This window comes from Trichoderma evansii, assembly GCF_050947405.1.
Source record: "Trichoderma evansii strain SZMC 28006 chromosome Unknown GGI43scaffold_5, whole genome shotgun sequence".
Classification (NCBI taxonomy): domain Eukaryota; kingdom Fungi; phylum Ascomycota; class Sordariomycetes; order Hypocreales; family Hypocreaceae; genus Trichoderma; species Trichoderma evansii.
In genome coordinates, this window is record NW_028145201.1 from 1378133 (window position 1) to 1401620 (window position 23488).

Here is a 23488-nt window from a genome sequence, read left to right on the forward strand (position 1 = left end):
CAGCGTTTTTGGGCGACAGAGGAGTCACAGGGGGCAGCTGGCGGCCATTCTCGAGCCAGTCGTACTGTATGACGACGATGACCATCTGTCCCTCACAGCGTCATAGCATGGGCAGAGATGCAACTTACCAATTGCGATTGCTTTTGGAGCCGGTACAAAATACCTCAAAAGAACTATAAGTATAGAAGCATGAATCGGATTCTAGCAACGAAAACAGCACAAAGGGCAGATAGTCGGGGTTGAAAAGGCTTTCCAGAGCTGGAACTGTCCTCCAACAATACCGACAGGTCCTGGTAGCTTATCTATGCCGGCGCCGCTATTGGGAGACGGTTGGGAGGCCGGTGCGCTAATTCTGGCAAGCGATAGCGCCTCATGGGGTCGCAGGGCGTCTGTCAAATACTGTGTGGCTGGCCGTCGAAACGGTGGCAGCCCCGCCCAATGCGACGCTGCGAATACAGTGCAGATGGCCCGTCAGCCGCACCGTAATCTGGTGACCCCTCTACGCCACACACGCTGGACCTTGGTCAATCATTCACTGGCGCTACACTGCATGTCTTATATGTACGTCGCTGTAGGCACTCTACGGAGCGCTGACGGGTGCAAAGCGAGTAGCTGGCGGTACACAGACGCGTGGATTGATCCCTCATTGCCTCTAAAATGAAGCAAATCTTGCGACGGTCGAGTCTCTGACGGAAAAGTGTCTTCATCGCTCTCATCGTCATCCTCAGCCGAGACCTGATTGCGTCACTGGGTGGTAGCTCAGCAAAACCCCCACCATCGAGATCATTCCTTCATAGCTGGATAAATCGAATCGGGTGACCTGTAAAACTAATGCGCTCTGGGCGACTAAAAAGCCGGCAGCATGTACGAGTAAAACGCTGAGCTTCCTGCACGTCGCATGAGAATTTTTCTCTCGGCTGCTCACCGCCAGTAATGCCGCCAAGTATCCAAAATTGACAGACACACCTCTTTGACCCATCTTCATTGGCCGGGGGGGTTGTTTGTGTACATTGTTGGTAGTACTATTCTGCACGTCTCCTTTTTTAGTTGAAGAAGTTGCCGCCTATTAGCTGCAAGTGATTCGACCTGCAGCGTCCCAACAGTGCTTTAGGATCTGCAGACCCGGCTCCCAGTCTGTTGTATGAGCTGTGTTTTAAATGGCTGAAGCGTGTGTATGATTCTCAACCCCTGTGTGGTGTCATCACATCCCACAAGCATTTCTATTGGTCATAGCCTCTTGGAATATTTATATATATTTCGAAACGTGATGGATACTACTTGATCTGCCGCTTGTTGTTCTTTGTTTTGTTATGCTGGACAAGCAGAATCGTTTGCTGGGCACATCCACTTGTACATCATCCGCCGCTGGAGCTGTCAGACGCCACAGGCGTATGGAGAGCCCACAATTCGCGAATGTTTAGCTACTCATATGAGTGATACAATCAAGATGCGCCAAACTTCAGTGGAGCAAGAAAAATCTCTGAAATGCCCTCGCCCATTCTGGTATTCTCTGTCATCTTCGGATGCTGAGTAAGGGCTGATGTGTGGTGCTAACCAAACTCTAGCCATTTGAACTTCCTCACTGATACTTGATGTGGAAACGCAATTGTAAGCTACATTGAAACAAGATAAATTTGATCATTTAGACAGGCGCTAGTACCTTTCATCCGTTCTTCTTTTGGAGTCTAGGTACGGCATATCAAAGGCCTCTTCTTTGGCCACAGCTGCTGAGCATTGGCCAGCCCAAGATCTGACACGATGCCAATTGCTAGACCCGAATCACTATTTACCGGCTATGATGATTTGAACACCATGGGCCAGAAAGAAAATGACAAAGAAAAAAAAATAAAAAATTAGCAATAAGCATCATTTAGAAACTCTATTCCACTAAACATGGCCCTGTGAGAAACACACAGAAACAACTATTGAAATCAACCCGTATAGGCCATGCCTCATTCCTGACGCCGGAATACCCTTTGGATAAAAAGGCCCACAAACACTCCCAGGCAAGCAGTCAGAAGAAATACAGGCTAGAAAAAATTCAACTCATTTGCCTTGCTTGCAAAATTTTTTTGTCCAAGTCCCAAGTCTCATCACTTCGCCCAGCTCATTCGAATCATACTTCGTTTGATGCAGTAAAACATATCATCAAGGTCTTTGTCTCTACCACTCGCCTTGTCCCCCATTTTCTCTTTCTCCATCATAGACGCCAGGTCACAAGGTTGTTTACACAATCATCTGTGCGATACCCGCGCCACCAAGGGTCTTGCTTCCAATGAAAGCCTGGCCCTTGAGTCCAGCGAGGCCGTAGCAGATAGCCGTAAGCAGCAAGAAAACGGCTGCCGCGATCAAACTCGAACTCACAACGATGATGCTGAGAAATTGGACAATGGCCATGGCGCCGTAGGTGCCAGCTCGAATATAGTTGGAGGAGACCTTGCGGATGAGTTCGTCGAACTTGCCGGATGTGGGGCAGATTCTAAGCAGAAGAGGCACTTCGATAAAGAGGATAATGAGAGATGAGGCCCTTATCGTCTGATTAGCAGGCGGTTCAAGTCAGAAAGCGCAGGTTACTTACAGCGCAAGGGCGCAGAAAATGATCAAGAGTGCATGTCTAGAAAACAGCGTAAAGATGTTGGCCAGCCCTGTTGCGAAACAGAGAATCATGGAAAGAATGCCGAACCTATACAGTTGACATTGTGTTAGAAAAGATTTTCTCTTTCAGTCCATTCTAAGAGGTACAGTCTCCAGCTCTGTGTCAACGTCGCGCATCGAATCCTGAGGCTGGTTCGAACAGCAGTCCTGCCAAAATCGTATGCGAAGAGCCAAGAGCAAAGGGCGGCTGGCGCATCAGAGGCTTACCATTGTCCGTAGATACCTGTCGGGATGTGGTCAGCATCAACGCGATTCAACTCCAAGGCATTCGCAAGGGCCACGTACTGAAATTCCGGGTCTGAAACTCTTCCTTGAGCGTCATTTTGGAGGGTTTTTGGACGAAGCTGACCGGCAGCTATTAGAACACTGTATTACTCGTAGTATCCGATGCGCGCAGCGGCCTTACAAATCGAGAGTCGATTGAGAGACGTCAAGTCAAGTGTCAAAATCACGCGCTATGCAGCCTGAGTCGAGAATTCGGAGACGATTTGCGGATTGCGGGTTTGGCGATGGCAAAGGAGGAAGTGGAATGTCAGGAACGTTGTCCAAGAGACGAGGGTGACAAGCCTTCTTCTGGCCAGGTAGATTTTAGTACCCCTTCCGGTATAGCGGCCGAGGGACGAGTTTCCAACGAGGAACGAGGCGGGTACGAGATGCGCCAGGTAGAGAATACGCGCTGCTTAGGGGCGAGACACAGGGCTTAGCGGGGGGGGAACGATTCTGCTGCGCCCGCTGTTTTGTACCAATGACCTGGCACATGTACTCCGTGCTCCAGACAACAGCGGGTTGAGACAGCGACAGATGTTGTAGTAATATACAGCTAGAGCCCTCAATCAAAGGAGATGAGAGGCGGAGCAGCGTTTCAGTTCTTTATATATTGTACAGGTATCTAACTAATATTTGAAAGACAAGATACCCTCATCTTCACATCGTTCCTTTCATTAACTCGAGGCATCAATTTTACTTCTAGGCATCTCAATACCTTTATATCGCGGGCATCCTTTGTGACGTAGGCCAGTACGTGGCAAAGAGGCTGCGGCGAAGCGTTGGTCCAATCCATCGTTATTGTTACTCTGCACTTCGTACAAATACTGTATACTAGGCGCCATAGCGGAGTTGATGTCAACTGCTAATTCGCCCTTAGCACAGCAGTGTGCCTTTAAACTTTGATTCGGTCCTGTACCTTCTCCTCAAGTATACCCGACCCAGTCTAGACAGACAGTAAATCAACATAACGCTCTCGCCACAACATGTGAACTCGTATTTTCTCTTTCTTTTCGCCTGATTACTAAGTTGGTCGCTCTCCATACCAGCACGGCCCGTTGATCCGGTGCCTGAGCGTTATTTGCCCAGCCTTACCAGCGTAGATGGATCGTCGACTAGTAGGTGTCGTAGAAGACGTGCAATGAATCGGCATCTGGATATCAACCCTCCTGGCTCCATACCCTGCATTGCCACGGTAGGTAATCGCCAAGCCAAACCCAGAATTCGAATTCGCCTTCCGCCGCCAAAGGAACCAGCCGAATACGACGATGACTCTTATCAGCAGCGCACCAGTGGGGAATCGGTCTAGAAGCATGTGAGGCTATGTTAACTAGGACTGAGCTCCGTGCAGACTCGATTCCCCACCAAACTCCTCAACGCCGGACCGGTGCCGAGGGGCGGTTACATCATATCATTCGTCTTATTCACCATAACACTTCTGCCATAACATACCAAAGAGCTCTTAGCCGACACAGCCATCCTCCTTATAAATTTTAGCATTGTGATTTTCATTATAAGGTATCTGCTCTGTGGATCCTACAACAAGATGCACTTGAAGCTAATTGAAAACAGTCTAGTCGGCTACTGGTAATAGCCTCGTTGTCAACATGACTTTGACTGTTCTCTCAGATGAACAGGTCAAGGATATCCTAGAAAATCTGAGCCTAGATGAGCTGGAGGATTTTCGAAAAACGCTGGCCGGGGCTCTCCATGCATTCTCTACAAGTCTGGGTAGCGATGGTCTGGGCGTCTTCCAGCAGCCGCATCGAGTAACAACGCTGCATCCTGATACTCAGGCCACGACCCTGTATATGCCATCATGCGGTCCATCTGGCATGGGCTGTAAAGGTAAGCTTACATTTATTCATAGAGCTTCAAATACTCTTCACTATTCATCAACTGACATTCATACAAGTGGTATCTCTCACTTCTGGCGAGGCTGCCAAAGACCCCACCATTCAGCAAATCAGCCCAACAGGCGTAGTCAACCTGTTCTCTCCAGATGGAAAGCCAATTGGCCTTGTCCACGCCAGCACGCTCACTGCTTTCCGCACAGCTCTCGCCTCTCTATGTCTCGTCTACCGTCGCAACCACGTCAAGACGATAACCGTCTTTGGCAGCGGCATGCAAGCCTACTGGCACGTCCGTCTAGCTCTCATGATGCGGGGCAGCACGGTCAAGCACGTCAACATCATCAACCACCGCTTCTCTGACAGCGCCGGCCGCATTCTGAAGAAGTTCGCCATTATCCCTCCCGAAGTAAAGGCACGGGAAGGCTGGGAGACAGCCAAGTTTACGATTCTTACGCCTACGTTCCATGAGTTCAACCGCCTGCAGAAGGAGTATATCCGCGCCGCTGACATTATCTACTGCTGCACGCCGTCACGGGAGGAGCTTTTCGATGCCTCTATTTTAACAAATCATGAGGGAAGAAAGAAAGGCAGGCTCATCGTTGCGGTGGGAAGCTATACACCAGAGATGAGAGAGTTGCCTGAAGGTCTCCTACAGCTGGTCACAAAGCCCCGTGAAAAGGGCCATAGACATTTCCACAAACATGCTGACGAAGGCGGCGTCATCGTGGTAGACACATTGGACGGAGTTTTGTCAGAAGCTGGAGAGATCATTGCCGCCAAGATCTCTCCCACCCAGCTAGTTGAGTAAGTGCCATATCATACACCCCGCATTCATCTATATCGATTATGGTAAGCTAACGATTACCACCCCAGACTTGGCGAACTTGTCATGCTTCACAGAATGGCCGTCGACGAGTCAGAGTCCGAAGCCTCCGACGTCATGTCACAAACTTCCTCCTTCTCAGAGCTGGACATCTCCGACAGGAGCCCTTCCATGAATACGGTTTATAGCGACATGCCATCAAGCCCTTCGAGTCCGTCTTCACGCAGCAAATCGCCCTTTGGGAGGCATTTCCGGAAAACTTCGAGCAACTTGTCTGATAAAGACAAGGAGAAGCAAAAGGACGACGGCCTCTCGCGCTGGCTGCGAGACGGCACCGTCGTGTACAAGAGTGTCGGGGTGGGCTTGATGGACCTGGTGGTTGGAACGGAGTTGGTTGAGATTGCGAAGCAGAAGAATATTGGCACACAGATTGAAGGCTTTTAAAAGAGATGGCATGAGACGACAAGAGTAACAGATGCAGCGTTGGTTAGTTGTACACGATGATAACTTGGGACGCATAATGGTTTGATCACGCAAGTTGCATAAAAACGCACTACCAGTTCAGTTTAAATTTTCACATCAAAAGGGAAGACATCGATGAAATGATTGAGTGAGTGGGCGAGTTATAGAAGTGTTGAAGAAGGAATCAATTTCCCTGCTAAGTATCAGGTATCCAATAGTTTCTATATTAGACTGTTCTCCCTATATAGGTACGAGAACTAATAACAAAAAAGAGCTCGTTTTCTATTCGTACAAATTCATTCTCATATTATGCCAGTCTATTTTACTCGGCAACCCAAACGGCGCTCATACCCATACCAGTACCAATGCACATGGAGGTGTTGCCAATCTTCTTACCCGTTCTCTTCAGCTCGTACAACAGTGTGGAAACCTGTCGAGCGCCAGTGACGCCCAGAGGGTGACCAAAGGCGATAGCACCGCCCTTGGGGTTGATCTTGTCATGGGGAATTTGCAGTTGGTCAGCGCACCACAGGCACTGGCTGGCAAACGCCTCGTTGATCTCGAAAATGTCGACATCGTCCTTGGAGATGCCGGCCTTCTCAAGAGCCTTGGGGATGGCCTTCCAAGGACCCTGGCCCATGAGCAGGGGCTTGACGCCGACAACGGCACCGGCAACATACTTGCCGATGATCTGCTGGCCGAGCTTCTCAGCGGTTGAGCGGCGCATCATCAGTACGGCGGCAGCACCGTCAGAGATCTGACTGGCGTTACCGGCGTGGATGCTGCCATCCTTGGCAAACGCAGGGCGGATCTTGGCGAGAGACTCGGCGGTGATACCGTCACGCATGCCGTCGTCGCGGTCGACAATAACCTCCTTCCACTCCTCCGTCTTGGGGTCCTGGACCTTGGTCTTGACGGGGGCGATTTCATCCTTGAAAAGGCCGGCCTTCTGTGCCTTGACGGCCTTCTGGTAAGACTTGGCGGCGAAGTCATCTTGGACCGCTCGAGAGATGCCAAGATCCTTGGCCATATCCTCGGAGAGCTTGCCCATGGGGACCTTGCAGTTGAGAGCCTCCTGGTTCTTCTGGAAATCATCAGAGAACTCGGACACGGCGGCAGGGCTGTAGTGACATGTCTTGTTAGCTTTGACTTATCAAGCACTATTTTCTTTTTTCCCTAACTCACCCGTAGTTGTTGCTCATGCTCTCAGCACCAGCACCAATGCCAATATCAATCATGCCAGCCTTGATCTGGTTAGCGATGTCGATGCAGGCCTGCAGACCGGACGAGCACTGTCGGTTGAGTGCTCGGACAGCGGTATCCTCGGTGAAACCAGCAACGAAGGCAGCAGCACGGAACTCGGTGGCACCAGCGCCGGGAGCAAGCACATTGCCGACGGCGATATCCTCAACGAGGGCAGGGTTGATCTTGGAGCGCTCGAGAATGGCCTTCAGGGCGCCGGCAAGGAGGTCGCCTGCGGGTGTGTCCTTGAAAGCTCCCTTGCCACCCTTGGTGAAGGCAGTACGGCAGGCAGCGGTAATGACAACCTGTTGAAATATTCATGTGAGTATTTTGGTATTTATATATACGATTTCGATTGTATAGAAGAGGAAGAGGGAGGTGTGCATTTGGCGGAGCGTACATCGTCGGGGTGCTTCTCAAGGATCTTGTCGCGGCCACCGGCGGTGGGGTTGCCAGAGATCTGGCCTCCGATCTGAGAAAGTCTTGCGGCAGCTATAGCGAGGCATCGTGTTAGCTTACTAGTCTAGACCTGAAGCAAAAGATGGTTGTAGTAGTACAAGAATCACTTACCGCTCATGATGAATATGTGTAGAAGCTAGAATACAAAAATCAAGGTGGGAATATGCGACGCGAAAGGGATGGACGACGGGTATGTGGCGATGGAGGTGAAGAAGGAAGAGAAAAGCTATAAAGGGGGCAAGAATCAAGATCAGAAAAGAAAAATGGATGCACCCGGCGTATATAATCAAAGCAGCTGAGCTCCGGTTGACCTCGGATGTTTTGTCCGTGTCCAGATATGTCACAAAACGACGTAGTAGCGTCAGCCCTCCACGTCGGCCGAGGCATCTTTTGAGGGTGCGGCGAAACCAACGGCCTGCTCTACTACCCGCATTTTCCTTAGCGCGCTTTCACATGCCGACAAGGCCCTGGGCTTCCCCAGCTTTTTTGGTTCCAACTGATGCGCCTCCGGGCTCTGTCACGAGGCGTGGGATCAATAATCGTAAGCAGCCCGTTATTTTGCCTCGAAGCAGACACTTGCTTGCCACGGATAGTTTGTAATAGTGACTCGAGTAATGAAAAGTCAGGTGCAAGATGCATTATACAATCCACTCCATATCTATGTCTAGCTGAATGCGGCAGGCCACTCCGCATCGATTTGATTCTGCAGGCACATGCTTGAGAAGCTGTTGTTTGCTAGCTCCAGCTCTGGCTTGCTTGTGAAAAAAGGTAAAACGAGGGTTAGCGGCTACCAAACTCATCCTGCATTACCTAGCATGGCACTGGTCGATCTTAATATGACGTTGGTGCTATTCTAAGACCCCGTCGATACGGGTGTCGGAACAGGAAGCTTAAAACACACCGACATGTGTATATCTGCGAGATATGTACGTATATGCTGCTTTCGATATATAATATACCCTGTATCATGTAAGAATTTATTTTCATAAATCAGATTTAATTGCTCTATAGTCACTACTTTTCTTCACGATGTGCCGCAGAGGCTAGATTAAATCTTAGATCCAGATCTAGATTGCAAAGCGTATTCACACATTCATGCACATTCTCACCAGCACATATAACTGAATTATCAGACGGGTATTTCCATTTCATATTCCACTCGCTATTATATACAGGTTATACAATCTTATACACATCACAAAATCTCTCTCAAACGGCCATCACCTAGACCTTGGAATCACTGCTGCTCTTCTCCACTACCTTGTCCTCCGATGAAAACTTCAAGCTGATGCTGTTCACACAGTGGCGCTCATCCGTGGGTGTTGGGAATCCCTCTCCCTTGAAAACGTGGCCCAAGTGACCTCCGCAGTTGGAGCAGACAATTTCAGTTCTGACACTGCCGAAGCTTCGGTCCTCGTGCCGGGTAACCGCACCGGGGATGCTATCAAAATAGGCTGGCCAACCGCAGCCAGAGTTGAACTTGTGCGTAGCCTTGTAGAGCGGTGCGTCGCAGGCAGCGCAGGTGTAGGCACCTTCCTTGGGGTAGTGCTTATCATACTCTCCAGTGCCAGGGGCTTCAGTTCCCTTTTCTCTGAGAATCCTGAATTGGGCTGTGGGTATTGTTGGTGAGATGAGCGCTTAACTAAAGAGATCGAAAGAAGACATACTAGGATTCAGAATGGCGCGCCATTCGTCATCAGTTCGCTGATCAGGATAAGACATGTCGGATGATGGTTTGGATGAAGAACCGAATAGAGCGCTCAAGAAGGGGATGCTGGACATAGATTGCAATCGGAGAGGTTGTAGTGCGCGCTGTGGAATCTGATGCGGGGGCTTAAGGCGAGTAAAGTTGGATAGAGTGAAGATGAATCGTGAGCATGTATGCACAAAGCGCATGAAGGCGAAGTTGTTGGTGATGGTTTAAACAAGAGGCGACAGAGATGTCTTCTTTATATGTATTGATGGCGGGGGAACTTTTGCGTTTGTTAATTGGCTGATAGTATTTGGAAGACGTTGGAGGGTCAAGACGAGGTTTTTGACAAATCGCTGTACAGCCGCAATGGAATCGGGTCTATTGCATCATCAAAAGAGGGCCGCGATAGGCCAGGCGCCAGCTTCTATACACTGTAGTGCTCCTTCTAGGGCTCTGTGAAGCGCTGGGGAATCAGCGCTAGGCCTCAATAGCTGATTTGATGCCCCGTAGTTCTGGAATCTGGGATATAGTGCTGGAGCTTTGGTGCCCGTGGTTTAAGGAGCAGGCATGAGCTTTATTCTCAGCTGCCTGACGACTGTTTCACATTCTAGGCCACTAATATTCCATACAGCAAGAGGAAGCTTATAATGATGTGTCCAGATGATATGTGTTATATTCCACACCGCTCCACCATAGCCTCTCTCAGATTTCACTCATACATCATGAAAAAATGTTGATTTATTCATTTGTATTATTGTATTAATACTGTATCACATCGATGACGCAGCTGGGCGTAGCTCTGCAACAGCCTGTGCTGCAAAATAATTGCCGTCACAAAAGCCGCCAAAACGCTCCCCCCGGCTACAGGGTAGGCTGCGCGACCCAGCGCCCCGGATTTCCGAAGTCTTCCCGGCCATGTCTGATACAGGAGGCGGCCTTCGTGGGGTGCGGTCAAGTTGCAACTAACTTGCTGGAAATATCCAAAGTGGCCACGCACGACACATTGCTCTAGGCTGCCTTTTTCCTGCTCCTACCACCACATACTTTAAAAACCGTCGACATATCGATCCTTGGTCTATCGAATCCTCATCTGTTTTCTTACAGAAATTCGAACCGCCATGTCGAGACGAGCTCCAAATCCCGGCGCCGAGCGGGCGGCGCAGAACCAGGCGACCATCAAGAGTCTCCTGAAGCTCGAGCCCAACAAGATCTGCGCTGATTGCAAGAAGAACAAGCGTACGTCAATCTACCATCAATCAGTCCCGACTATACCAATCCCTACAACCAGATAGAAAACTAACGAATAAATGCTCTTCCAGACCCCCGATGGGCCAGCTGGAACTTGGGTATTTTCATCTGCATCCGATGCTCTGGCATCCACCGTGGCATGGGAACACACATCAGCAGAGTCAAGTCCGTCGACCTGGATTCATGGACCGACGAACAGCTCCAGAGCGTCCTGAACTGGGGCAATGCGCGCGCGAACAAGTACTGGGAAGCGAAACTGGCGCAAGGCCACACCCCTTCCGAATCCAAGATCGAGAACTTTATCCGCACCAAGTACGAGCTGAAGAGATGGGCAATGGATGGTCCGGTCCCAGACCCTTCAACCTTGGACGCTGCAGCAGACGATGACGTTCCGTTAAGTATTGTCAAAGAGAAGCAAGTCGTTGAAAGGAACGAGTCGATCAGGAAAGCCTCGATCGGACAGTCCCAGGCACCTCGAAAGGCTCCCCTGCCGGCGCCCGCGGTGGGAGACCTCATCGGCAGCGATGATCCTGTACCAGTGCGAGCAACTAGCGGACCTCCCGTTGGAAGGATCACTCCCAAGGCCGACCCCGCCCCTCCGAAGACGACTGGCACCAAAGACTCTCTACTTGGATTGGACTTCCTCGGTGAAACCAGCGCGCCGCCTCGGCCTGCAAGCACCCCTGGAGTGAGCTCCGCTGGAGCCCAATCAAGACCAGATCTTAAACAGTCTATTCTATCATTATATGCTTCCGTACCCAAGCCGCAGCCTCCGCAGCAGCAGTATCAGCAGCAGGGATTTGGAGGTCCGGCCTCCCCAACCTTTAGCCACCACTCTCAGGGCTCAATGGGCGGATCAATGGGCGGCTTCAACGATGCTTTCGGCAGCTTGAACATTGGCAATGTCGCCGCTCCCAAGCCGGCACCAGTTGACCCTTTTGCCAGCCTGGGCACCAGGGCAGCAGCATCTCAGTCCAACAATAGCAATGCGTTCGGCGGTTTGAGTGGAGGCAGCTTCTTCAACTCGAAGCCTGCACAGCCTGCACAGCCTGCACAGCCTTCTCACCAGTCAAAGCTCTCCAACTCCAGCTTTGGAGGATTCGGGGATTTCTCATCCCCCATGGGTGCTGCCCCGGCCCCTGCTCCCAAGGCGTCTTCTGCCATGGACGACCTCTTTGACTTCTCTGCACCCGCCACTACCATCCAGCCGACTTCTCCGCCAGCCATGCAACCGAGTGCTCCGGTATCAAACTCGGTATTTAACCTCTCCTCTCCCCAGACCAAGCCCGTTGCTCCCGCTCCTGCGCCTGCACCGAGCTCGGCTGCAACCGCGATGGGTGGAGCCAACCTATCGGGAGCTGACGTCTGGGGTGGCAACGAGTGGAGCAGCGGGCCATCCGCGGCCGCCCCGATAGCTCAAAAGAGCCCTTCGCTGCCAAAGGCATCAGCACCCAGCCTTGGATGGGAGGGAGGTGCCTTTTCCAACACCCCAATTGTCCCCGGATCCAGTGGAGGCTTTGCCCCAGCTGCTCCCAAGGTCACTGCTGACGAGGAATTTGGCGGCTGGGCGAGCAGCACCGGCGGAGCTAACTCTGGCGCGGCACCCAACCAGGGAGGCTTTGGAGGAGGCAATGACGACCTGTTCAACAACGTCTGGCAGTAGGGTGCTCTCTTTTCTACTTTTTCATGATGAAGTAGTTGGCAAGACAAGGGGAGAAGTTACAATTATTGGTTGCACAATTGGGTAGGCGGGCATGTTAATGGGCGTTTTGCATGTTAGGAGTCTTGTAGATTGCACAAAAAAGAAGAAAGGAGGTATAGAGTTGCGCGACCACAGGATTGCTCGTGCCTGTGGTGTGATGAATCTTATCTGATTTATGTCTTGGAAGTATTGTATAATTGATAATGTTCCATAATTTATTTATTGCCATGAAAAAATTGATATGCTCATATAAATTCAATAAGAACAACTCCGGATAACGCGCGCCAAGGGTATTTATTGTCTTTCGAAGCCGAATCCCATCTTCTCCTTATCCTAAAGGACGATTACCAAAGAAAAAGGAAAAACAAGAAAAAGATAGCTGTACACGGCTTGTTCGCCTGTCTAGTATGTATATGCCCATATCCATCTTAGACTATGCTTTGTTTCGCATCGCTTTCGCCCGCAGATTCCTCAAAAGATCAATTTGAGGCTATAGTAGAGCAGTAGAAACGCTCCGATGATGATGCCCGCGAGTTTCAATATAGCGACGTTGTTTCCCGAAGCGGCCATGCGTGTTAATCGGGATGCTGAGCCTTTGAACTGGGAGGTCATGGATGTGAATGTATCAGACTAAAATAAGGGGGCGAAAGTCCCGTTAGCGACAAGCAAAAAAAGGGTTTGTCGGTATTCCCACGACGGTATTTGGGGGGAGTTGGCATACAGTGTTGTCGATGACATCTTGGGCACGAGCATTATCGTAAATGTCGACGGTGACGCCGCGCAGGGCCGTGACTTTGGAGGAGAGTTCCTCCAGACGAGCGTTGTTCTGGCGCTCGCGCTCGTAGGCTTCAGACATGGTGGCGGTGGCTTTAGGATGAGCGCCTTGTTGTATTTATTTGCTTCTCTATGTGTTTCGCTTGAAGCGCTCTATATCGCGAGAGAGATGTGTCGTCGTCTCGGAATTTGGAAAGCCCAGCTCTCTACTCGTAAATCTGTTCAAGGGAGCGATGAAGCCGATTGCGCTCGTCGAAGGGATCGTCAAGGAGGCCCGAAGACGCTATTGGCTGCTGTGGCGGTAGTGCGCAAATAGAAGTAGAGTAAAAAAAATTAAGGAGCGAGTAAAAGGACTCGATACCGTGTGAAAAAAAAAAGTCGCGATGGTGGTTCCAAAGTGGATGACGATGGCGATAGAGGCTCAGGTGGAAGGGTGTCGGAATGAATAATGGCACGGGGAAGACGAGTCGGATGGACGGATTTGATAGGTTGCGCCGCCGGGCTAACAGTGCTCTTAGTCAGTTGACTTTTGCAGTGGCGGATAGTCCCAGTCCCCTTGTGCGCTGCAGCGCTTCAGCGCTCTCTCTCCCAACTCAGCGCAGCGTCTGCTGGCGCTCTTAGTGACATGCACGACTATTTTCCGCACCGCCACGCAAACCACGCGGCTGCGGGGCCGGAAATCCGGTCTGGAGATGCTGTGCTATACATCCATTGCGTGTTGTAGGTCGAAATACACGGAAGCAGGCCAAGTAAGTTCAGGTTGATTCGTAATGCCATGCGTTGCGTTGCGTATAACTAGAACGTTCCCGCGCAGTTTGCTGCGGTTGCTGCGGTTGCTGGGCTGATCCAGCTTCCTTCTTTTTCTCTTCTCGCCCATCCCATCTCACCGGCTTGAACTGTGGAAATGAAGATGCTCGCTTTGTGGCTGAGCGACCTCTGATCGACACTCTGGGAAAAGGACCTAAAAGGACCTACCTAAAAGGGCCGCCAGTTGACCATTTTTCGCCTCTGCTCAACTCCGACTACTGTACCCCAGCACTGTCACGATACCTGCACTCGCTGTTCAACTGCTAAATTCCAGGGAGCTGTCCACTGTCAACAGCCCATAAAACAGGCACGTCACGATCAACAAGGGTACGACAAGCGACATCCCTGTCAAAAAGGTACTCCATACAAGCTGCACACGCCGGATCCTGCCCGCACGCGACGGTACCCTGTACCGCGGACTTTGGCTCCCCTCCACCCCGCCGCGCTCGCCGAGTTCCAGCTTATTATCCGTTATTTTTTTTGTTTGCCTGTATGGACGTGCTGACGCAACCCACCCTCTCTCTAGGCAGTTTCCTGTGCAGCATCCAGTCCTCGCTCTATATACTTTTGTTTTATTTTTATATCCTCGTCAGCCTCTCTTGCTTCTGCCTCCGGATCGCCTTTCGCCAGCATCGCTTGGGAGACCGCCTTGCGCAGGCAACGCCAGACACGATGGGCATCAACAACCCTCTCCCCGCCTCTATGGCGTGTAAGTGATATTAATTCGCGCGCTGCCGGCAACTGCTGCACCATCTTCACAGAAGCTCTCTGTGTGAAATGGGAAAAATCGTAAAGCTTGACACTGACTTGTTCTTTTCGAATAGCCGAATGCAAAAAATGCGGCAAGATCCTCACGTCGTTTATCAATCCGCGACAGGCCTTTGGCCCGGACAAGATCATCCCGCCGTCGGTCCTCTCCAACGCAAAGGGCCTCGCCATCATCACCGTCTTCAAGGCCGGATTCCTCGGATCTGGTCGATTCGGTAGTGGCCTTGTGGTCGCTCGACTGCCTGATGGTACTTGGAGCGCTCCCAGCGCTATCGGAACGCTTGGAGGTGGTTTTGGTGGCCAGATTGGTTTCGAACTGACCGATTTCGTCTTCATCCTCAACGACACCTCGGCGGTCAAGACCTTTGCGCAGGCCGGGTCCATTACCCTGGGAGGCAACGTGTCATTGGCTGCGGGACCCGTTGGTCGCAATGCCGAGGCCGCCGGTGCAGCTTCGCTCAAGAGCGTCGCGGGCATCTTCAGTTACTCCAAGACCAAGGGTCTGTTCGCCGGTGTGTCGCTCGAAGGATCTGCCATTATCGAGCGTCGTGACGCCAACGAGAAGCTCTATGGCACGCGGTACACAGCGCAGCAGCTTCTTACGGGGTCTGTGGCGCCTCCGCCGCAGGCCGCTCCTCTCATGTCCATTCTCAATTCTAGGGTATTTGCCGGCATGAGACAGGGCCAGTCTGACGACACCATGTACAACGACATGCCCGTATACGACGACAACCACGACGATGTTGTCTGGGAGGGTCGCCAGCACGGTGCTGCGTACGGCGAAGGTCAGCGGTCCAACCGCTCGAGATCAAACACCTGGCAGGACGACGTGTACGACAGAGATAACTTCAATACGCCGTCACGATCAAACACGACGGGGGGCGCCAACAGAGGCTTTGACGACAACTACAGGTGGCATGATGCGGCGCCGCAAGAGAAGAAAGCTCCCCCTGGTCGTCCTACTGCTCCAAAGCCCTCGTTTGGAAACCGACAGGCTGCATTGAAGTCGAACGAAGCTGTGGCCTTGTTCAACTTTGACGCAGACCAGCCTGGCGACTTGGGCTTTAAGAAGGGCGATATCATTACAATTCTAAAGAAGACGGATAGCGACAACGACTGGTGGTGAGTATTTACTTTACTTCATTTCTCGTTATACACTTGACTCTAACATTTGTATGTCCAGGACCGGTCAAATTGGAGCACGGCACGGCATTTTCCCGAGTAACTACGTCAAGATGAGAGAATAAAGAGATGGGATCGAGATACCTGTGATACCACAAAGACTGCTGCTTTTCATTTTCTTTGCTATCATTATTTTTTCTTTTTTTCTCTTCTTGGAAAAAGGGGTTCCAAACTGGAAGGATACCAACTTGTTTTAACACGGCTTTTACTCTCAACGGCTTGAATTGATCATTGTCTTTTTTTTCCTTTTCTTCTCTTTTATACACGTCGTTTTGCGTTACTCTTCTGGGATTATGAAGTTTATTTTCACGTTTGATGGATAGCCATGTTTTTTTGGAACTGTTGGTTGCTTTAGCAGAGAGAAGATTGCAGTGGATGATAGGCAGGCGTAGGGATAAGAGAAAGATTTCTTGACAAAGCAATACTACCTCCTTTTGCGTTGCTATTTTTGGGGGATTCACCTTTGCGAGAGCTTTTTATTGCTTGGCTATCTATGTTTGCTACATGTATCGCTCATGTTTGGCGTTTATGCTTTAAGAGATATCCTCACTCTGTCACTCCTTAGTTTGGCAAACTCATAGGCATCAAGTCAATTCGCATTATGGTAGCAATGACTGTAGGCATTCAATCATTCATATCGTATTTTGCATCTTCTGTCTTGTGATCTTCATAGTATATAGTAAAGGAATATGAAAGAAGCAACACTCGCTATGAATGCTGCCGCTCTCCTCGACTACGCTTTCACAAATCTTCAAATTTCCACCGTAAAAGAATCCGGACAAGTCTTGGCATTGCTCAGAGAGGTATTACCGTGCATATAGAGAGTCAACTTCACCGCAAAACAACCTATCGCTGAGATCCGTTTCTTGGAGGTGGTATTTTGCTGGTAATTGGATGGAAAGAAAATAATAGTGTATGGCTTTTGATTTCAGATTGGAAGGTCAATGTGTACTGAGGACTAAATAGCGGTAACATTCATTAATGATATATATGATTCTATCTCGGTAAAAAAAGTGGTAAAAAAAAAATAGTCCAGGCCTGGGATTCAAAACCAGATCTGCCTCCCGGTTCCGCGTAGTACGCATTCCCGTTTGTCACCAGCTACCTATGTTACCATTACACCAGCCTGGGTTTTTTTTTCTGGTTGTAATAGGAAGCAAAATTATAACTTATAACCCCTTGCCCCAAAGGACCATCTGGGCAAGGAAACCTACCGGCACTGTAAATATTCGCAATTTCTAACCTAGCATTAGGTACCTATAGACTCTGTATAAGTACTTGGGACCTGATGCTCTGCGCAAACCGCCTTTTTGGTCACACAGGTACTGTCTATACTATATCAATACTGGTGCTACCTCTTAACAGATCGAGTATACATTATTCTAGTGCCTGAAGTTCAGTGAGAGGTAGAGGTATATGGGTACCTAAGCACCGCCCCTCTCACACTCAAGTGTTATTTTCATTGAAACTCAAATTATTCTCCAAAGGATTTTTTCAAGATGCCCAAAATAGCGGATAGGTTAAAATATGTGTAAAGATGATCTTGAAAGGAATCTGTTAAAGAGCTTTTCAAGATTACGATATCATACCAGCATTCATGAGGAGATTAGGTTCTATACAAACTCCCACTTCCATTCCAATCCATTCGATCTAGCTCCTTGAGCCAAAATTCTTTTCGGGCTGTGTATATTCGCTCCAAGTAGAACTCGGCATAAATAGCTGCATTGCATCCCCGGCTGACATCTGCACTGTACTGATCCAGTAGCTTTGACGTGGCTTTGTTAGCCCTTTCCAGAAGTGTAGGATCGGTGATCAACATAGTGGACAGCTCAGTTATTTCAAGGGATGAATGATAGGTCAGGGTGTCGTCAACTTGTGAAGCTTTTGACTGAGGCGGAGTCCGACGCAAAATTAGCTGAGAGTTGGTACTCTTTGATTTTAATATTTTGGTCTTTTTTTCTTTGGATACATCTGCATTTTCGATAAAGGCTCCTTTCTCGTGTGAGTTATTATGTTGCTGATTTTGCTCGTTTCTTGGCTTCATTGTAGCAACTTTATGATCTCTGCCTTTTAAAAATGGCAAACTACGCGTTCGCGGCATTAGTCTGCGAAAATCTTGTCCCAGTTGTAAATTCAAATCATCATCAGTCGTGTCTGTAACTTGTGATGAGCTTTCTATAGTAGTATTACTTTCTTGACTGCCTGGAGGGCCAAACAGGTAGTCTGATGGTGTATCGTAACTTGTAACTGACGTTTCTGGAAGCTGTAAGGGGTTTGATAATAAATTAGGTTCAGATACAGATCGATGGACCGGTGAAGAAGCTATATCCGCATGGTCGGTAAAGAAGATTGGCTGACTATTTGGCTTTGGTAGATTTGGAGATTCGCCTTGGTTGTTGGCTGGAACAGCATATCGCAACGGAGAACTAATTCGCGGCTGGTACGTTTTCTTCTGCTGACTGAAAGGAATTTGGTGAAGATTCTTGTGGGGAACGTATGTAGTCGCTGGGTCAATCCGCTGATACGACTGCTGTGGCATGTCGTAGGGTAGAGATTGATGAATATACGGATCCTGAATGCCCGATGGCAGTAGTTGCGTCAAGGGAACGTCGGAATTCAGCATTGATGTAAAAGAAAATTCCGGTTGAGGAAGCTGCTGTTCTTCACTCCTTAAGGGAGTAAACGAGCTCAGCCTAGGGCCGAAGCGATGTCTTGATATAGAGTCCAGCTCGGTCGTGGTATAAGTATGCATTGCAGATGGGATGCCATCTTGGACACGGAATCCAATGCGCTTAAGCATAGTTATGGCATGATTGAAATCTTGTCCCCTTTCGAAATAGAATATCACGGTCTGCTCTGTTGGGTAAATTTGTATGCTTATTCTCAAAGACGGCTGATATATTTTAATAGCTTGTCTTTCGTTGCTTGATGATACGCTGAGATCTGTGAGTTGTGCAGAAAACTAATGCCATTAGATGACCGTCAAACATACAAGAAGAAGAAGAAGAAGAAGAAGAAAAGAGAAAAAATTATCGGGCTGAATACGAACTACTCGTCTAAGTCCCAAATGAGATTGAAGCAATAGATTGCCATGACTCCCGGTGGTAGATCTCTGCGCTTCCAGGGTAGCCGTCAAGGAACTTTCCAAGCTGGCGGCGTCATAAGTGTTGCAGGTGGGCCCGCCATGGATCTCCAAGCGCTTGAGAGGACATCCAGACAGTGGTAGTGCCGTCATGGCTGAAAATGCAATTGTTCGTCCTTTTTGGCGGAATAGCGAGTAAATATCCCTGGACAAGATATACGACGAAACGATTGTCAGTACCTCATGCTGAGACGAGATTGAAAAAGAAAAAAGGCCATGATTCTGGCATTGTTTGTTTTGTCGCTTCGCAGACTTAGAAAGAGCTGCTGCGGCTTGTTTGATCTAAGATGCACCAGGGAAGCTACCATGGTAAAGCTCCGATTGGCCAAGGTGGCGGGCGCAACTCACGTGCAGATAAGATTGCCTGTGCGCCAACCGATTTTCGTCGCGCCGCGCCAACCACGATAGCTGCAGCCTTGCTAGAGACCGCACGCGAGGCGACTTTGGTGCCGACGATTCCTCTGTCGATAAGAGTCGCGGGAGAGAGTTGGACGGATCCATTTCGGAACTCGACCGTGGCGTTTCATCGAACCATATCCGACGCTTACTTGCCCCAATCCCAGCGACACTGAAGACGCGCAAGTCCAAAACAGCTGGAGCGCCGTTTGCTAGCAGCAACTACTGCGCCCGGCATCGTCCAATTTGATAGAAATATTCAATATATCGATATAGCGCAAGAGAGCTTCGGCTGATATCCGCCAAAATGACTTCGTCCCCTCAGGAAGTGCCGCTGCACTCCATCGAAAGGACCCCCGAATATGAAGACTTTATGACTAAACTTAAAGATTACCACACACAACGAGGCACGACGTTAGACCCAGAGCCCAAGGTTGGAATGATTCATTTGGATCTGTTTAAAGTCTTCAACCATATTGTCGCGAATGGCGGATACGATAAAGTATCAGAAGAGAAGTTGGCATGGCGTCGAATGGCAGCAGAGCTTGGCCTTCATTCCAATAACGAAGCATCGACGGCTTTTGCTCTCAAGGAGAAGTTCTACAAAAATCTGGCGGCATACGAAATTAAGACGGTCCATGGAAAAGAACCGCCTCCGAAAGACATCTTGGAGGATGTCACTGCTAAGGGCGCGAGCCTCTTAACACGGACGAGAGAGAACTTCCGCGGCAAGCGAGAGAGCAACGTTGGGGCCACAGACAGCCCTGCGTCTGGTGATGATGGTACCCCGACACGAGAACGACCAGCACCCGATCCTGCTGCCTCAAGCGCCCGAGCTTCTCGCGGTCTTCGTGAGGCACCTCCCCAAAGAGTCATCTTCCAGCCCGATACAGGCCCAGCTCGAGCCACAAGACAGGCCTCCAACCAGCAGGCCAACAATTCAGCCTCACCAGCCGTTAACCACGGCCAGCACGCCGCCCCTCACCATTCAGCCGTCCACCCGATGCCGCCAATGGCAATTCATAATAACTCTCGAGGCCCATCAATCTTACATCATCCTCCCAACTCTGAAAACACGTCACATCTGGTCACTTCCTACCAACCGAAGCCAATGAAGCCACTCCAACTACGTCCTGTAGCAACCCCAAGCAATGCGCCAAGCGAATTCTTTAAAGCAAGACTGCCGCACCGTTTCGCTCTGGATCCTGCTAACAGACAGCCCATGCAACCTGGCAGTAAGTCTGAAGAGACATCCCTGGAGATTTTCGTGCTAACACGATTTGTTTGTAGCTGGCTTTGATGGCCCTAATATTTACACTCGTTGCCTGAACGCCCTTCGTTCCGGTGTAACCGCAGAGCAAGCTTTTGCGCTTAATCACTTGGTGAAAATATCATTTGAACGAGGTGATAAATACAAGTTTGACTCTTTTCCGGGACTGGCAGAGGGGCTTGTGGAGAAGGCACTGCAAATAGGTAGTCTCTTTTACTACGTCAACTGGACTGTATCTTGGGACTCATTCAACGAATCGAATGACGTTGGCTGCTTGGATGGCAATTACGGCACGCCGGATATCCTGGAGAGAATCGAAAACTTGATCGAACGGGAGATGCCAGACGTTATTCAGACCGAAAAGTTCGCCGATGAGATGGTCTTGACAACAGAGGCGATACTTACCATCAGAAACATGGTGACGCTGCCTGAAAATGCGCACAACATGTCGGATTTTCACCCGGTAAAAGACCTGATCTGTATTCTTTTGCAACTGCCGGCGAGAGATTCTCTCACAGAAGTCAAGCAGCTTGCCCTTGATATTGCAGAACAGCTGACGCCCTTCATGGCTCTGGAATCTGATGACCCCTTATACAAGAGCCTTTTGTCTCAGCTAGCATCGGAGGATCGAGGAACCATCCTTACAGCGCTTCGTGCACTCGGCAGAATTTCTGTAAACCTAGAGGCTACAAACAAGCTGGGTGAAGTTCCAGGTCCAGTGCTCCAGCGAATCGTGAACTGGCTTCTGCTGAACGATGATGAGCTCATTGATGCTTGTCTCGACTTTCTCTACCAATACACTGCAGTCGTGCCGAACCTTGACAATCTAGTACGGTCCATCGTCCCCGACAACTTGGTTCAGCAACTCGTTCGCTTGCTGGCTCATGGTGCTCGTAAATATACCAGGGACTACACAATTGCTCCAGAGCAGAGGTTGCCGGCGAGAGACGAAATCGCTCCAATGCCCGATGACCTTCTCCAGGAAATGCTTAAGCTAGAGGAGCCTGATCGAGTCCACCAGTGGGTCAAGTGCTTCTTTGAGGAAGACAACCGGTCTTTTATCACACAGCTCGCGGCTTGGCAGGCTTACCAGTCGGCGTTCGCCACTCCCCTCAAGACAATAAACCAAGCAATGATTACGCCCGCAGATTTCATTCGGAACAGCACGTCCGTCTACAAGGACTCTAACGCCCAAGTGCTTCGAGAGCCTGGTGACCCGCAACAGAAGTTTATTATACACGGCATTCGGGCTCGACCAAGGCCACTCGCATTTGATGGTTCTGAATATGGCCGCTGTCTATGGGCTACTAACCCAGACAAAAAGAATGAAAAGTGCGGCCATTTCTATCTAAAGCAGGAGCAGATGTGGAACCACATCCTTACAACCCACCTGAACGAACAGAGGGGCGAGAACGGCCAGTACACTAATGCCGAGAAGGAGTTCCGATGCACATGGGGCGAGTGCACCAAGTACGAGAAGCCGACAAAGATGAACCTGCAAAACTTTGCCAGGCACATCACTACCCACATCTCCACGATGATCCCCGGCCCGAATGCCGTGCATAGGCGCCAGCGGAACCAGTGGATCATCCCGGCAAAGACTATGAGCATCGTGCTAGAAGAGACACCGACGTTCCGAGATGAGCGGACGCCAGAGGCCCCTCCCCAGGCTGGCGGTATCCCGCTAAGTGCCGTGCTGGTGCTCCGTAATATTGCCCGCAATGTGGTCAAGACGGAAGCCGAGGAGGAGCTCATTAAAGAACAGACTAGGAGTCCTGAAAAGGGAGGATGGAATGAGAAGCTTTTCCGACCCCATTTATCCCAGCTATATGGTATATTGGCGGAAAATCTTGCCATGGTACGTATTACAAATCTTCTTGTTTGTTTACTTAACTAACACAATTCGTTTACAGAGCCCATATATTGCATCCTTGCTGGAGCTGATTATACCGGTACCTGAACGCGATTAGAGAGCCAAAAAGCCGATATAATCAAAGCTTGCAGCTTTATTATGCACCAGGTATCTTAAACGACAACTTTAGACGAGAAGCGTTACGATCTTCAGTAGATGTACACAGCCAGGAAAGCTCTCTAGCCAGCTACTTTGCTGTGTACTTTTTGGTTTTCTTTTACAAGAGGTTGGGGGTAATGCGAAATGTAACAGTACAGTATGAATCGAGGTTTAGCCCGCGTGGTTCTAATACCCCGGCGTTTATGGGTAATGATGGATGGATGGAGGAGGTGGGATAGTGAAAGGGGAATCGTTATTTTGGGGAGCCAAGTTTGATTGGTTATCCTTGCCGCTTGGTTTGCTCTCCGTTTAGGGACTGGTTTATAGCGAGCTATTGCAAGAAATCCTTTTAACATGCAAAATAATTAAGATGGTCACACCACTACTATGCTGCCCTCTTACTGGACAGAGCTGTAACAAAAAGAAAAGAAAATCACTGTGACAACAAGCCAGCCCCTGCTTCCATTAGTGAGAACTATGCTTCTCGTCAACGCAAATTCGGCACAGCCATAAAGATAGCGTCCTGCAAAGTTTGTCGCTTTCCCCTGTTCCTGGTAAAGATGCTCCTTACAGGTTGTCACAAGTGAGGCTAAGAAGTAGGGAGGCCACCCTACCTGATAGCCCAACGATGCAGAAGCACGGAGAGTACATGATGCTACTGCAAACATCAGGCGCTAGGCGCCAATGCAATGCACCAGGACCTGACCAGCCAAAAAACAATGCAGAGCTTCAGCATG

The 23488-nt window shown here is 49.7% G+C and overlaps 9 protein-coding genes across 9 annotated transcripts; 4 read left to right on the plus strand and 5 right to left on the minus strand.

The window, feature by feature from the left end:
* Nucleotides 1-1605: 1605 nt before the first annotated feature.
* Nucleotides 1606-3291, minus strand: GGI43DRAFT_316526 (TVP18/Calcium channel flower). Its single transcript, XM_083201777.1, has 5 exons — nucleotides 3062-3291; nucleotides 2941-2999; nucleotides 2863-2878; nucleotides 2579-2683; nucleotides 1606-2527 (listed from the first exon to the last, which is right to left on the minus strand). The coding sequence occupies exons 2-5, from the start codon at nucleotides 2975-2977 to the stop codon at nucleotides 2227-2229; spliced, it is 459 nt and encodes a 152-aa protein (XP_083062848.1). The 5' UTR covers nucleotides 2978-2999; nucleotides 3062-3291; the 3' UTR covers nucleotides 1606-2226.
* A 1062-nt stretch (nucleotides 3292-4353) lies between these two features.
* Nucleotides 4354-6209, plus strand: GGI43DRAFT_316319 (uncharacterized protein). Its single transcript, XM_083201775.1, has 4 exons — nucleotides 4354-4437; nucleotides 4492-4767; nucleotides 4835-5576; nucleotides 5646-6209. Exons 2-4 carry the CDS (start codon nucleotides 4527-4529, stop codon nucleotides 6037-6039), a joined length of 1377 nt encoding a protein of 458 aa, XP_083062849.1. The 5' UTR covers nucleotides 4354-4437; nucleotides 4492-4526; the 3' UTR covers nucleotides 6040-6209.
* A 37-nt stretch (nucleotides 6210-6246) lies between these two features.
* GGI43DRAFT_316227 (Thiolase, N-terminal domain-containing protein) lies at nucleotides 6247-8036 on the minus strand. The gene is made up of 4 exons (XM_083201773.1): nucleotides 7870-8036; nucleotides 7700-7791; nucleotides 7243-7604; nucleotides 6247-7178 (listed from the first exon to the last, which is right to left on the minus strand). Exons 1-4 carry the CDS (start codon nucleotides 7874-7876, stop codon nucleotides 6380-6382), a joined length of 1260 nt encoding a protein of 419 aa, XP_083062850.1. The 5' UTR covers nucleotides 7877-8036; the 3' UTR covers nucleotides 6247-6379.
* A 946-nt stretch (nucleotides 8037-8982) lies between these two features.
* Nucleotides 8983-9654, minus strand: GGI43DRAFT_381992 (peptide-methionine (R)-S-oxide reductase; the record flags this gene model as incomplete). Its single annotated transcript, XM_083203198.1, has 2 exons — nucleotides 8983-9368; nucleotides 9426-9654. The coding sequence occupies 2 exons, from the start codon at nucleotides 9652-9654 to the stop codon at nucleotides 8983-8985; spliced, it is 615 nt and encodes a 204-aa protein (XP_083062851.1).
* A 414-nt stretch (nucleotides 9655-10068) lies between these two features.
* Nucleotides 10069-12409, plus strand: GGI43DRAFT_316712 (uncharacterized protein). The gene is made up of 2 exons (XM_083201780.1): nucleotides 10069-10687; nucleotides 10771-12409. The coding sequence occupies exons 1-2, from the start codon at nucleotides 10570-10572 to the stop codon at nucleotides 12360-12362; spliced, it is 1710 nt and encodes a 569-aa protein (XP_083062852.1). The 5' UTR covers nucleotides 10069-10569; the 3' UTR covers nucleotides 12363-12409.
* Nucleotides 12410-12617: 208 nt separating this feature from the next.
* On the minus strand, nucleotides 12618-13566 carry GGI43DRAFT_316242 (SNARE domain- containing protein). The gene is made up of 2 exons (XM_083201774.1): nucleotides 13123-13566; nucleotides 12618-13031 (listed from the first exon to the last, which is right to left on the minus strand). The coding sequence occupies exons 1-2, from the start codon at nucleotides 13255-13257 to the stop codon at nucleotides 12873-12875; spliced, it is 294 nt and encodes a 97-aa protein (XP_083062853.1). The 5' UTR covers nucleotides 13258-13566; the 3' UTR covers nucleotides 12618-12872.
* A 454-nt stretch (nucleotides 13567-14020) lies between these two features.
* GGI43DRAFT_316481 (SYLF and SH3 domain-containing protein) lies at nucleotides 14021-16611 on the plus strand. Its single transcript, XM_083201776.1, has 4 exons — nucleotides 14021-14338; nucleotides 14509-14691; nucleotides 14807-15872; nucleotides 15934-16611. The coding sequence occupies exons 2-4, from the start codon at nucleotides 14655-14657 to the stop codon at nucleotides 15995-15997; spliced, it is 1167 nt and encodes a 388-aa protein (XP_083062854.1). The 5' UTR covers nucleotides 14021-14338; nucleotides 14509-14654; the 3' UTR covers nucleotides 15998-16611.
* Nucleotides 16612-17212: 601 nt separating this feature from the next.
* GGI43DRAFT_400105 (uncharacterized protein) lies at nucleotides 17213-19394 on the minus strand. Its single transcript, XM_083205423.1, has 2 exons — nucleotides 18982-19394; nucleotides 17213-18894 (listed from the first exon to the last, which is right to left on the minus strand). The coding sequence occupies exons 1-2, from the start codon at nucleotides 19165-19167 to the stop codon at nucleotides 17539-17541; spliced, it is 1542 nt and encodes a 513-aa protein (XP_083062855.1). The 5' UTR covers nucleotides 19168-19394; the 3' UTR covers nucleotides 17213-17538.
* Nucleotides 19395-19475: 81 nt separating this feature from the next.
* GGI43DRAFT_400107 (ARID/BRIGHT DNA-binding domain-containing protein) lies at nucleotides 19476-23133 on the plus strand. Its single transcript, XM_083205424.1, has 3 exons — nucleotides 19476-20705; nucleotides 20761-22598; nucleotides 22654-23133. The coding sequence occupies exons 1-3, from the start codon at nucleotides 19778-19780 to the stop codon at nucleotides 22708-22710; spliced, it is 2823 nt and encodes a 940-aa protein (XP_083062856.1). The 5' UTR covers nucleotides 19476-19777; the 3' UTR covers nucleotides 22711-23133.
* Nucleotides 23134-23488: the final 355 nt, after the last annotated feature.